This window comes from Rana temporaria, chromosome 4, assembly GCF_905171775.1.
Source record: "Rana temporaria chromosome 4, aRanTem1.1, whole genome shotgun sequence".
Lineage (NCBI taxonomy): Eukaryota > Metazoa > Chordata > Amphibia > Anura > Ranidae > Rana > Rana temporaria.
In genome coordinates this window covers 38,271,417-38,285,974 of record NC_053492.1, presented here as the reverse complement: position 1 = coordinate 38,285,974, position 14,558 = coordinate 38,271,417, and the positions used below count along the sequence as shown (strand labels likewise).

General features: G+C 46.7%; 1 protein-coding gene across 1 annotated transcript in view; it reads left to right on the top strand.

Moving 5' to 3' along the window:
- The window catches only part of LOC120936133 (uromodulin-like), an 88,535-nt gene that overhangs the window by 57,881 nt on the left and 16,096 nt on the right, over positions 1-14,558 (top strand). The window contains exon 12 of the mRNA XM_040348262.1: positions 7,030-7,187. Within this exon, the coding sequence (XP_040204196.1) occupies positions 7,030-7,187 (158 nt within the window). The remainder of the gene's footprint in view (positions 1-7,029; positions 7,188-14,558) is intronic.

Genomic DNA, 14,558 nt, shown 5'->3' with positions numbered 1-14,558 from the left:
CACTAGATCTCCTCTGTAAATCTAAACTGGTAACCTGTAAAAAATTTCAAAGCGTTGCCTATGGAGATTTTTAAGTACCAAAGTTTGGCGCCATTCCATGAGTGTGCGCAATTTTAAAGCGTGACATGTTAGGTATGTATTTACTCGGTGTAACATCATCTTTCATATTTTACAAAAAAAATGGGATAACTTTACTGTTTTGTTATTTTTTTAATTCATGAAACAATTTTTTTCCAAAAAAAAAGGCGTTTGAAAAATTATTGCGCAAATGGCGTGCAAGATAAAACGTTTCAATGACCGTCGTTTTATTCCCTAGGGTGTCTGCTAAAAAAACATATATAATGTTTGGGGGTTCTGTGTAATTTTCTAGCAAAAAAAATATGATTTGTACATGTAGGAAAGAAGTGCCAGAATAGGCCTGGTATGGATGTGTGTATAACTGCCCTGTATGGAAGTGGTTAAATATGACATCTATACCAAAACCGTATCCAATCAATCTGTTACTCATGTGAGACTTGAGTACATAAAAGCACAACAACATAAACCAAAAGAACATTAGTTCAAAGTTTATGGGGTAACTAAATATGTTACCTAATTTGCTATAAAACTGTAAAAATTGAATATAAAGAAATAAGGGGTCGAACTGCAAAAAACAGTCTGACTTACAAACAGTATCCTTTGGACAAAAATGTCCATAACTCACTCTGGTAGTCCTGCCGGAATAGGCAACTAAGAGCAGGACCAGAAGCACCAAAAGGCGTGCCATCGGATCCAACTCTAGACTCCAGATACGCCGTCGTGACTCCGAATGCGGGCCGTCGCAACTCGGCGCCTGATTCATAGAATCAGATATGCCTCACAGTTGCCTAGATACGAGCGGCGTAAGTCTCTTACGCCATCGTATCTAAGTTGCATATTCACGCTGGCCGCTAGGTGGCGCTTCCGTAGATTTACGCGTCGAATATGGTAATGAGCTAGATACGCCGATTCAGAAACGTACGTGCGCCCAGCGCATTTTTTTACGTAAGGCTTTTTTTGCCGTATAGTTACCCCTGCTCTATGAGGCGTAGCCAATGTTAGGTATGGACGTTGGGCCAGCGTCGAATTTTGCGTCGTTTACGTAAGTCGTACGCGAATAGGGCTGTGCGTAAGTTACGTTCACGTCTAAAGCATTGACTATTTGCAGTGTAATTTGGAGCATGCGCACTGGGATATTTTCACGGATGGCGCATGCGCCGTTCGTTAAGAACGTCAATTACGTGGGGTCACGGCTAATTAGCATACAACACGCCCCCTACCTGCCTATTTTGAATAACGCAGGCTTACGCCGGCCAATATACGCTACGCCGCTGTAACTTTAGGCACAAGTTCTTTCTGAATACAGGACTTGCCTCTCAAAGGTACGGCGGCGTAGCGTATATGAGATACGCTACGCCCGCCTAAAGATAGGCAGATGTTTCTGAATCCGGGCCCCTGTGTCCCTACATCAATAACTCCACACCCAGCCCCCCACCCCCAAAAAAGGAAGAGGAAGAGGAAAGGGAGGGAAGGAGAGAATAGAAAAGAAAAAACAACATATTTCTTAGCTTGCAAACGTACAGTAGGTGCACGCGATATTGTGTCAATCTCGCTCCCTTTCTCGGCGAGATTGAGCACCTACGAGCCCCATTGCGGGAGCCAGCGCCGAGCTGGCTTGCCGCGATGGAGACAGAGCCCTCATAGAAGCGACGGGAGATCCGACTTGGATTCCCGCCAATTCTACATGTGTGCGGCGTTTGTTATGAATCCTGAGGGGGAAGTCCCCGCCGGATTTTAAATAAAAATTCGGCATGGGTTCCCCCCTCAGGAGCATACCGGGCCCTTAGGTCTGTTATGGGTTGTAAGGAGAGCCCCCCTACGCCGAAAAAAACGGCGTAGGGGGTCCCCCTACAATCCATACCAGACCCGTATCCAAAGCACGCTACCCGGCCGGTCAGGAAAGGAGTGGGGACGAGCGAGCGCCCCCCCCCTCCTGAGCCGTACCAGGCTGCATGCCCTCAACATGGGGGGTTGGGTGCTCTGGGGCAGGGGGGCGCACTGCGGGGCCCCCCCACCCCAGAGCACCCTGTCCCCATGTTGATGAGGACAGGGCCCCTTCCCGACAACCCTGGCCGTTGGTTGTCGGGGTATGCGGGCGGGAGGCTTATCGGAATCTGGGAACCCCTTTAATAAGGGGGCCCCCAGATACCGCCCCCCCACCCTAAGTGAATGGATATGGGGTACATCGTACCCCTACCCATTCACCTGGAGGCAAAGTGGTAAAAACACAAATAAAAAAACACAGGGTATTAAAATATTTTCTTAGTCTGCTCCGGAGGCTCCCCCTGTCTTCTTTAGCTCTTTTACCAGGGGGAGCTTCTTCTTCCGATTTCCGGGGTCTTCTCCTGCTCTCCGGGGTCTTCACCGCTCTTCTGTGACGTCTTCTCCGCTCCGGGGGGTCTTCTTCTATGTTCGCCGCTCTCCGCTCTTGACTCGGCGCACCCCGGTTCTTCCTCCCGCTGTCCGGTGCCTTCTCCTTCTTCCGCTGTTCTGTGACGTCTTCTCCTCTTCTTCCGCTGTTCTGTGACGTCTTCTACTTCTCCCTTCAGGCCGCTGTGCTGTGACGTCTTCTCTTCTTCTCTTCTCCCGATGTTGACACGCCGGGCTCTTCTTGCTGCAATGACGGGTGCGCGGCTTGCGTCGGACTTATATAGGCCTCACAGTCCCATCATGCTCCGGTAGGTACCACGTGGGTAGGTATCACATGGGTAGGTACCAGAGCATGATGGGACTGTGAGGCCTATATAAATCCGATGCAAGCCACGCACCCGTCATTGCAGCGAGAAGAGGCGACGTGTCAACATCGGGAGAAGAGAAGAAGAGAAGACGTCACAGCACAGCGGCCTGAAGGGAGAAGTAGAAGACGTCACAGAACAGCGGAAGAAGAGGGGAAGACGTCACAGAACAGCGGAAGAAGGAGAAGGCACCGGACAGCGGGAGGAAGAACCGGGGTGCGCCGAGTCAAGAGCGGAGAGCGGCGAACATAGAAGAAGACCCCCCGGAGCGGAGAAGACGTCACAGAAGAGCGGTGAAGACCCCGGAGAGCAGGAGAAGACCCCCGGAAATCGGAAGAAGAAGCTCCCCCTGGTAAAAGAGCTAAAGAAGACAGGGGGAGCCTCCGGAGCAGACTAAGAAAATATTTTAATACCCTGTGTTTTTTATTTGTGTTTTTACCAATTTGCCTCCAGGTGAATGGGTAGGGGTACGATGTACCCCATATCCATTCACTTAGGGTGGGGGGGCGGTATCTGGGGGCCCCCTTATTAAAGGGGGCTCCCAGATTCCGATAAGCCTCCCGCCCGCATACCCCGATAACCAACGACCAGGGTTGTCGGGAAGGGGCCCTGTCCTCATCAACATGGGGACAGGGTGCTCTGGGGTGCAGTGCGCCCCCTGCCCCAGAGCACCCAACCCCCCCATGTTGAGGGCATGCAGCCCGGTACGGCTCGGGAGGGGGGGGGGCGCTCGCTCGTCCGCACTCCTTTCCTGACCGGCCGGGTAGCGTGCTTTGGATACGGGTCTGGTATGGATTGTGGGGGGACCCCCTACGCCATATTTTCGGCGTAGGGGGGCTCTCCTTACAACCCATAACAGACCTAAGGGCCCGGTATGCTCCTGAGGGGAGAACCCATGCCGAATTTTTATTTAAAATCCGGCGGGGACTTCCCCCTCAGGATTCATAACAAACGCCGCACACGTGTAGAATTGGCGGGAATCCAAGTCGGATCTCCCGTCGCTTCTATGACGCGCACGTTGGAATGTGCTGTCACTATTCCAGTGAGTGCGAGATCTCGGCACCATGTCGCCGAGAATCAGCGCGATGCTGTCGTGCTAAAAACACAATATCACAAACACCTACTATAATCGTAATTCTAGTATTGACTAAGCAACCTACGCAACAAAAGAAAGATTCAAATACATGACCTAAAGTGTGGCCAGTGCAAACTCGCGGTAGCAAGAGAACAAGCATCATAGATTTAGTGCGAATTATTTGTAATTACTGATCATATGGGTGAGCGGAAGAAGAAAGAGAAGGGGAGAGAAAAAAAAAGAAAAAGGGGGGTTTGAATTTATTTGAGGTGAGTACACATGATGCTTCTTCTTGATTCGCGAACCGCACGGATGGTACAAAATGTTTAAGACTGTTGAGTGCGATTATTCTAAGTTGAAATACTGCCAAAAAGAACTAGGGTTTTGAAGCACGTCTGTGGCATTTTCCATGGATAGGTAGTACAGGGCAGGGGGAAAGAAGAAAGGAAAAAAAAAAGGACATAGATGTGACTTTCAAAGATTCGCAGAGCGCATCAATGGGTTGAAGAACTTAATCTTAACCATAGTTTTTAATGGCCCGGCAAATCGTGTGGCTGAGATAGGAGGTGATACACTTTGATGAAGTGTCTGTATTCAGTGTCGGAAAAATGCAGAAACGATATAACTGAAATAAATTTGCTTGAGACGTCTTTCATGTGATACCAAGTCGCATCTAATTGAAAAGAGCCTGAATTTGTAAAAAACTTTCTTTGTGAACAATCTTGATTTATGCGACTTTCACGGATCTGTGAATCGCGTAGATGGCCTCATCCTTCTTTGATCACGTCTTGAGGAGGGGGTGGCCCAAATGGGTGAAGGGTGTGGTGTGGAAGGTGCTCTTGGGCCTACTTCTGGTTCCAGCAAACCCAATTTACAACAGAATAGATGGTGCTGTTGTGGGGCACAGTGAGTTTGAATGGAAATCCCCATCTGTACCGGATGTGGGCCGATTGTAGGATCGATGTTATTTCCCTCATCTTGCGCCTTCTTTCAAGGGTGGCCTGTGAGATGTCAGGGTACAATTGAATCCTTGTTCCCTCAAACTCAATGTTATGCGAGTTTCTGGCTGCCCTCAATATATTCTCCTTTGTGATAAAGTCCTTCATACAAAGGATAATGTCACTGTGTGGTTTGTCAATTGGAGGTTTGGGTCGCAGGGCCCTGTGGATTCTATCGCATGTGAAGGACTGTGGAGGGGTGTCTGGAAGAAGAGACTGAAACAGTCTCGAGACAGCAGGCATCAACTCTATCACAGACTCTGGAACCCCTTGTATTCTTAAGTTGTTCCTTCGATTCCTGTTATCTAAATCTTCCACTTGTGTTTGGAGATAGGAATAGTTTTCAGCTAGTAGCTCAAAATCCTTCCTCAGATCATTGTGGGCCAGTGACAACTCATCGTGTTTTGTTTCTAGCATGTCTGTACGCCCTCCCAGGGAGGCTATTTCCTGCTGTAGTGTGCTAGTGGATGCTTTCAGTTCTGAGTGGAATTTATTCGCCAGCTTTTCATACATAATAGTGAGACTGGCATCCAGATCAGACTTGGTGAGCTGTGAGGCCTGTGGAGAGGGATGGGGGCCGTTCTGGGACATCTTGTCCTACACTTTGGAGCGGAGTAAGATGCGGGTTGGTGAGTATTTTGATCGGCGACCTCGGGTCCTGTAGTTTCCAGGCATGCACGGAGAAATTCTGCAGGGGTGATGGTGGTTTTCAGGTGGATTGTATATGACTTAGCCCTGCGGATAAGCTATGTTCCTCTTTGGTCTGCGGAGCTGTTACATAGGGCTGCCATCTTGCATCTCACCTCGCATGCGCTCCCCTTAGAAGGGAATGTAACCTTTAGTTCATTTTGTCATCCTCATCCCAATTTAATTGATCTCTTCTATTACTCTTGTGGAGGTGCATACAGCCCAGTGAGGATGCTGAGGAGTCTTCCCAAAGCAGGGGGGGGGCTGTGGGAATCAGTAATAAAAATGTAAACGTTGCTTATGACTGAGAAGATGGTAGTTAATTAAGGCCTTTACTCCATGGGTCTGAGCTGCCACAGCCACACCACTGTAATGACAAGCAAGCTGGCTGCTGCACCTGGGTGAAGGGATAGGTCCACCTCACAGCAGAAAAGCCCCCACGTTCTACAGTCCGCGCCAACCCATCCTCCTATGAAGGGGTGCCCCACAAGATAGTGTGGTTTTACCTCAGTTATGAGGGGATTAGTAGTTCAACGCCGGGCCCCAGGTGTAGCAAGATGGCGGCCGCTCACCTTCACAAACGGGCCGCCACTCCTCGCCGTAGGTCCCCCACAGCTACCAGGTCTCCTCTGCGTTGTCCTTCCAGTCTGGGCAGCCATCCGGGAGGGGATTCGGCAGTGTCGCCGCTCGTGCCGTGGTAATCGAGCGCGGAGGATCTGGAGGCTTGTTAGGCCTCAATATGGTGGCTGGACAGCAGCAGATGGAGCTGGCCGGGGGCTGAAATTTGATATAAATAGCCTGGCCGCGCTCTCAATTCAGGTAAAATCTACTCCAGGGGGGAGCCAGTGACAGGTGGATCAGCCCTGGATGAACGGTCCCAAGGCTCAGGATGGCTGCAGATTAGGTCCGAGCTTACGGAGCCTAGCCACAGCACGTCTTTCTCCCTAGGCAGCCGGACACGCCCCGCAAAATTACATTTCTAAAGGAAAAAAGTAAAAAAAGTAAAACTGATCGCGGCTGTAATGAATTGTCGGGTCCCGGCAATATACATAAAACGGCATGCCCCCCCCCCAGTCCATTACCAGGTCCTTTGAGTCTGGTATGAATATTAAAATGGAATCCCGAACCAAAAAAAACTAATTGCGTGGGGGTCCCCCCAATATCCATACCAGGCCCTTCAAGTCTGGTATGGATATTAGGGGAACCCTGCACCAAATATAAAAAAATGGTGTAGGGTCCCCCTAAAATCCATACCAGACCCTTATCCGAGCACGCAACCTGGCAGGCCGCAGGAAAAGAGGGGGATGAGAGAGCACCCTCCCTCCTGAACCATACCAGGCCACATGCCCTCAACATGGGGGATGGGTACTTTGGGGCAGGGGGGGCATTTCCATTTTTCTGTTCTTATAATATAGTACATGATATATTTTTATATTTAATTTTTTTTCCCCCACAGAAATCTAAAAATTATGCTACTTATATCAACACACTAGACATCACATTGGAATCCGGTGATGACTCGTTTATACCAAGAGAAGTGGCTGTTCAAATGAAATGTTCTTACCCACTTGACATACAACTTAGCCTTGACACTGCAATTAATCCCATGGTTAGGTAAGTTCTGTTATTTCTTTTTCATAAATTATTTTTACCTATAGAATTATAGAAACCTTTGGAAAGATCCATGCCATTTACTGCGGATTTCACCCCAACACATTGTACAGTAGATGCCAACTTATGTACATTGCAAGACACAACACACATACAGGGCATTGTGGTGCATTAAAAAAAAGGTTCATTCTCTTTTTTGTGTTCATTATACTATGCTGGCAACTCATTCATAATGAATGTTAATGTTCCCCCAACAAGACACAAAACTGCCAATTCAATGATGCTTACCCTCTTTCCTCCACCTCTGTTCACTAGGCATACAGGCTGGTCTTCTCGTGAATGAAGGGTCACTGAGCCCTCCTCACCATGGTGACATTAATCTGTATACCCTTTTACACAGTGGGTACTTTGGGAGGGAAATTCAAACAAAAGGGATACCCCTTTAAAACCACTATCTTTCAGCTGTTAGCCCACCTACCCAAAAACAGGTGACTTCATTGAGCATACAAAAACAACATAGAATATCCAAGCTCAAACTTACCGACCAATCATCAACCAACCAAATTCAACTGTCTAACCGTATGCGTTAAAAACAGAGGTTTAGCTGCACGCATTTGCAAATGCATGTGTAAGCTGCAGGCCCCGTCAAGGCTCTCTGTGTACTGCAGTCCTAACTCACACTCAGTGGAAGCACATGCATGCTGATGGATAGATAAAGAGCAGGTGACTGGAGGTAGCCCAGCCCCCCTTAAAGGGGCAGCACATAGAAGCAAAGGTGCCAGTGCGTTGCCTGACCACAATGACATCAATTCAAAAAACAAATGTCACTGCCCATGCCTATGACTGGTCTATACAGTAAGGCGCACTGGAAAAGGCGCGTATACATACAATTATTGTATTTATATGCGCCGTTTCCAGTGCTCCTTACTGTATAGACCAGTCATAGATAGTGGCAGTGACATTTGTTTTTTGACTTCATTGAGCTTGTATGTGCAATCCTCTTTCCCCCAATGGATACTAATAAAACAAGACCTTTGTACGTCTTGCTAATAGAGTATCACGTTAAAATATAAAACAAAAATACACCTAACCTTAATTTTTACAAAAATTTGTTGAGATAAAAACATTACTGCTTACTTTGTTCACTATTTAATTGATTATACCATACATAAGTCCCAAGGGTTCTTCTGGATTACTTAAGGTGGTGGGTTCCCTTTAGCATTAGAATAACATTTTGTATTAGAATACATTTATTAATTAACACCTGGGGCAAAGCATCAAAAATGTAATACTTTAACCACTTAAGGACCCCTTCACACCGATATACGTTGGCAGAATGGCACGGCTGGGCACATCAACGTACCTGTACGTTGTCCCTTAAGCCCAGCCGCGGGGTCGCGCGCATGCGACCCGGTCCGAAGCTCCGTGACCGCAGCAGCGGGACTCGTCCCCGGAGCTGAAGAACGGGGAGAGCTGTGTGTAATCACAGCTTCCCCGTTCTTCACTGTGGTGCCGTCATCGATCGTGTGTTCCCTTATATAGGGAATCACAATCTATGATGTTACACCTACAGCCACACCCCCCTACAGTAAGAAACACAGATGAGGTCATACATAACCCCATCAGCGCCCCCTTGTAGTTAACTCCCAAACTGCAATTGTCATTTTCACAGTAAACAAATGTGTCAAAATTGTCCGAAGTGTCCACCATAATGTCGCAGTCACGAAAAAAAACGCTGATCGCCGCCATTAGTAGTAAAAAAGTAATAATTAATAAAAATGCAATAAAACTATCCCCTATTTTGTAAACGCTATACATTTTGCGCAAAACAACCGATAAACGCTTATTGCGTTTTTTTTCCCCAAAAATAGGTAGAAGAATACGTATCGGCCTAAACTGAGGAGAAAATGTTTTTTAGATATATTTTTGGGGGATATTTATTATAGCAAAAAGTTAAAAATATAGAATTTTTTTTCAAAATGTTCGCTCTTTTTTTTGTTTATAGCACAAAAAATAAAAACCGCAGAGGTGATAAAATACCACCAAAAGAAAGCTCTAATTGTGGGGAAAAAGGACGCCAATTTTGTTTGGGAGCCACGTCACACGACTGCGCAATTGTCAGTTAAAGCGACGCAGTGCTGAATCGCAAAAACTGGCCAGGTCCCTTAGCTGCCTAAAGGTCCGGGTCTTAAGTGGTTAAATAAATCAAAATAAGGTCCATGCATTTCATGGACAGGTGACTGTAAATAGACTTGTGTCCATTTACACCCGCATACCTCCGAGTTTAATCGGGTCTGCTAAAAAAAAATTGGAGAGGGATCCGACCTCTTCCATTATAGGTGGATCAGATCAGAGGGTAGTTGTATGTAACAAGACAGTGAAGTCTGCTTGTGTCCAGCCACCCATATAGCAAAGATTGCAGAAACTCAGTGGACATGGATGCGCCATCCGCCCTCTCTCCGCCGATCGGCAATGGATCTCTGAGCTGAACGGAATCTTCCCTTAGTATCACGGGCAGACTAGTACTTACTGAGGCCGAGATGCTGAGAGCGGTTCACCCTTGCGACTAAGCGCAGTTCGACCCCTGGAGGTGAGACAGGGAAGGAATGGCACAAAGAGGCACAGGCTACCCAGAAGGTGCAAGTAGACTTGTATCAGGGTCTTCCAAGTGGTCAGGCAGCTGTGTCAAACTGGCAGGTGAGTGGTTTGCTGGAAGAACTTGATCAGAGAGTCCAGAACCAGGCTGAGGGTCAAGCACAGGCAGAAAAGATAGTACCTCCCTCTGCGTTTGAACTGTGTTGGGAACACACAAGGTCAGCCCAGGTCACAGACAAAAGGTCAAGGAGACAAGAGGCAGAGTCCGGGTCACAGGCTGAGGGTCAAACACAAGTGGAGTCCGTAGCACAAGCCGAAGGTCAGGTCCAGGAGAAGATCAGCAGACTCAGAGGCAATCCGGGTCACATCAGGAAATCGAACACAGGATGAATTCACAGATGTATCATTATACAGGGAGGAAAAAAACATCACATTGCTGCTGACTGTAGAGAGCTCTGTGTTGTTTACCAACATGGAGCTCTCTTTTCGGTCATTCACTCAGCCAATCAGTGGGTTTTTGGCCATAAATAATTGGGCGAGACCTGTTGATCAACATGTGCTGTAGTAAATGGCACCACAGCCAGGGTGGCGCATGCCCACCCCCACCCATTAATACTGGATCACATACATGTACATGATCCAACAAAGCAGAGCAGCTCTTCTGCAGTAAATCTGCAGTAAGCACACAGTGCTCACAATATTTGTGAGAAACACATATGAAGCCCTATATAGCAAATTGTCAAAACCTGAATTCCCAGTTGTATATACGACACCAACTTTACAAAGACCCAACAATTGGGAACCCACCATGCAATTTTGCTCTCCACCTGCTCTGAGACATACAATAAATATCAGCTAGTCTTAAAATCAGTTTACTCTATCAGATCAGGCAGTGATTGCGATTTGTTACCAGAGGTTACAGCATATCATTAACACTTACTGACTGGTTTTTAGAGGTTACAGCACACGTTGCGGCTCACTGATTAGTTGCTAGCAATTACAGCACATGATTTCTTCTTGTTGATTTGGTTGCTAGAGATTACTGTACAATAATACTGCTCACTGATTGGTTGCTAGAGGTTACAGCACATCATCTCTTCACTGCAGATGGGCATGATGTACAAATAAATGTTGCCTTTATTTACATATGAATGCTCCCGGGCTCAGCTATTTACATATGAATGTTGTCGCTATTTACATATGAATGCTCATGTTATTTACATATGAATGATGGTTATTTACATGTATACACAGGGGGCCAGATTCAAGAAGCTATTGCGCCCGCGCAACCATAGGTTACGAGGCGCAATAGCTGTTTTGCTCCCGCGTAGCGAATGCCCCTGATTCAGGAACATCGCTACGCGGACTGCAGCCTAGGATATGACAGGCATAAGCCTCCTTATGCCTTCATATCTCAGGCTGCATTCTTGCGTTGTCCGCTAGGGGGCGCGGCCATTGTGATCGGCGTATAGTATGCAAATTGCATACTACCACCGATTCACAAAAGTTGCGCGGGCCCTGCGCACGCAAGGTACGGAGTTTCCGTACGGCGACTTTAGCGCAAGGTTGCTCCTGCTGTAGCAGGGGCAGCCAATGCTAAAGTATAGCCGCCCTTCCCGCTTGTGAAATTTAAATTTCACGTTGTTTACGTAAGTGAATCGTGAATGGCGCTGGACGCCATTCACGTTCACTTAGAAGCAAATGACGTCCTTGCGACGTCATTTGCCGCAATGCACGTCGGGAAAGTTTCCCGACGGAGCATGCGCTGTTCGCTCGGCGCGGGAGCGCGCCTAATTTAAATGATTCCCGCCCCCGGCGGGATCATTTACATTAGGCGCCCTTACGCCCGGCTATTTAGCATAGCGCCCGCGCAATTTACGGAGCTACTGCTCCGTGAATCGCGGGCAAATCAAAATATTTGCGTGGGCGCAGAGCAAAAATCGTTGCCCTTTGCCCACGCAAATATTGCGTGGATCTACCTGAATCTGGCCCAGGGTCTGCAGGTGAGTCATCTGTACACAACAATAGGGCAGAGCAGGGCAGCATTAGTAGCAGCACTTCACACTGAGAAATCAGGACACAGCACAGGACTAAAACTTCAAGGGACAAGGGAATTTAAAATGGGATAGTTGGCAAGTATGAGGCAACTGCTTTGGGCCCTACAACAATGACAGGGCCCAGGGCAGCTTCCCCTTTTGCCCTAAATTAAAGACCGCCCTGCAAAGCCCCAAAATATGTGGAATGTAAAGATGAAAACTTGTCTCATGAAATGTTTGGGGTTGGCTCTGCACATAGCAGAATATAACAATTACCAGGCTGGGACTGCTGGCCGCTTCATGTGTACAGGTATATTAGTATGCTTGTTCCTGAATAGCCGTGCTTGTCCCAAGAAAACATGACATCGTAAATACAGCCTGAACGATCCAAGCAGTCTTGCTATAACCCTTGGGATAAACTTTATATCTCTGCTAGGTAACAGGCCTGCATCCAGATCCAGTCGGGTGATGTTGTGACTTGCTCTGGTACACCGGCTTATGACCTAATCAACAGGCTGCAGTGCGGACATCAGAAGGGCATAATCTAACCCTAATGATTTGGCCATTGGCTCAACTGAGAGACACCAAGAACAGCATATCTAATGTGCTTCCTCACTCAAAAAACATTAATGTCTCATTAAATATACCGTAATATGTCATGACAAAATAGTATCACATAGGGGTCTTTGGGTCCCCTATGTCAGTGGTCTCCAAACTGCGGCCTGGGGGCCAGATGTGGCCCTTTGCTTGATTTTATCTGGCCCCTGGGGTGCTTTCTTTATTCATTGGCACCAATGATGGGGCAGAATTCCTCCCAATGACACCAATGATGGGGCAGAATTCCTCCCAAATGACAGGGCAGAATTTCTCCCAATGACACCAATGATGGGGCAGAATTCCTCCCAATGATGGGGAAGAATTCCTCCCAATGATGGGACAGAATTCCTCCCAATGACACCAATGATGGGGCAGAATTCCTCCCAATGAGAGGGCAGAATTCCTCCCAATGACGGTGCAGAATTCCTCCCAATGACACCAATGATGGGGCAGAATTCCTCCCAATGAGTGGGCAGAATTCCTCCCAATGAGAGGGCAGAATTCCTCCCAATGATAGGGCAGAATTCCTCCCAATGACGGTGCAGAATTCCTCCCAATGACACCAATGATGGGGCAGAATTCCTCCCAATGATAGGGCAGAATTCCACCCAATGATGCCAATGATGGGGCAGAATTCCTCCCAATGATGCCAATGATGGGGTAGAATTCTTCCCAATGATAGGGCAGAATTCCTCCCAATGACACCAATGATGGGGCAGAATTCCTCCCAATGACACCAATGATGGGGCAGAATTCCTCCCAATGATGGGGCAGAATTCCTCCCAATGATGGGGCAGAATTCCTTCCAATGACACCAATGATGGGGCAGAATTCCTCCCAGTGATGGGACAGTATTCCTCCCAGGGATGGGGCAGAATTTCTCCTAATGACACCAATGATGGGGTCCAATGGCACCAATGATGGGGGATTTTGTACTCCTCATGGCCACAGTCCGGCCCCCTTAAAGTCTGGAGGACAGTAATCCGGCCCTTTGTTTAGAAAGTTTGGAGACCCCTGCCCTATGTGATAAAAACAAAATTTTAGTGAAAAAATAAATACAATAAAAATAAAGTTACACCAAAGCACTTAAAATCCCCCAAAAATTAGAGCACCCCATACACACCCCAGAAGAGGAGGGTCGGGGATGTTCTGCAAAACTATTGCACAAATAAGTATAACATGTTTTTTATTTGAAAAACATATTAAAGATTTAGAATTAGTTTAAACTGCTTTAAGATTATCCTGACCAAAAAGTAACAACACGGAGGTGAGGTTGCATTACAGAACAAGCAGTATTGTCACCATATTCAGGGCTGCTGTTAGAAATCATGGGGCCCCGTACAGCCTACCTGACAGGGCCCCCAGCCCCCCCCCCAAATATATCAAAACAATATTTTCACAAACAAATACACTAAAATCATTATTCACAAACCTGTGTGAATTAGCCCTTTTTTAAAGTTTTGGAAAATCTTTAAACTTTTTTGTTAAAATAATTTTTTAAAGAATGTTAAAATGTATTATAATGTATCTTATTTTACAATTTGTAACCCGTATGAAGCCGAATTTGGCTCGAATCTCTGATGTAAAATCCCTGAAGCGACGTAATGTCACTTACGGTTTACTCGGCTGCCAATGGTGGAGATTTAAAAAAAATACAGCATTCAGAAACGCTGTTTTTTGGGGATCTGAATACTTTTACGTGCAAAGGAGGGATTTGGGGTCTTTTAGATCCCCGATCCCTCCATTACTGTCACAAGGGATGGTTACATTCCTTGTAGCAGCAATAAAAGTGATCAGATTTATTTATTTATTTTTTAAAAGGAACAATGAAAAAAGATAAAACAAGATAAAATAAATAATAATAATAAAAAAAATTTTTTGAAGCGCCACCGTCCCCACGTGCTCGCACAGCAAAGAAAACTTGTATGTAAGTCGCTACCGCAAATGTAAACAGTGTTCAAATCACACATGTGAGGTATCACCGCGATCGTCAGATTGAGATCAATAATTCTAGCACCAGATATTCTCTGTATCTCTAACCTGGCAATTGTTAAGGTTTTTTAAAGCGTCGCCTATGGAGATTTTTAGGTACCGTAGTTTGTCGCCATTCCACGAATGTGGGCAATTTCAAAGCATGACCTATCTA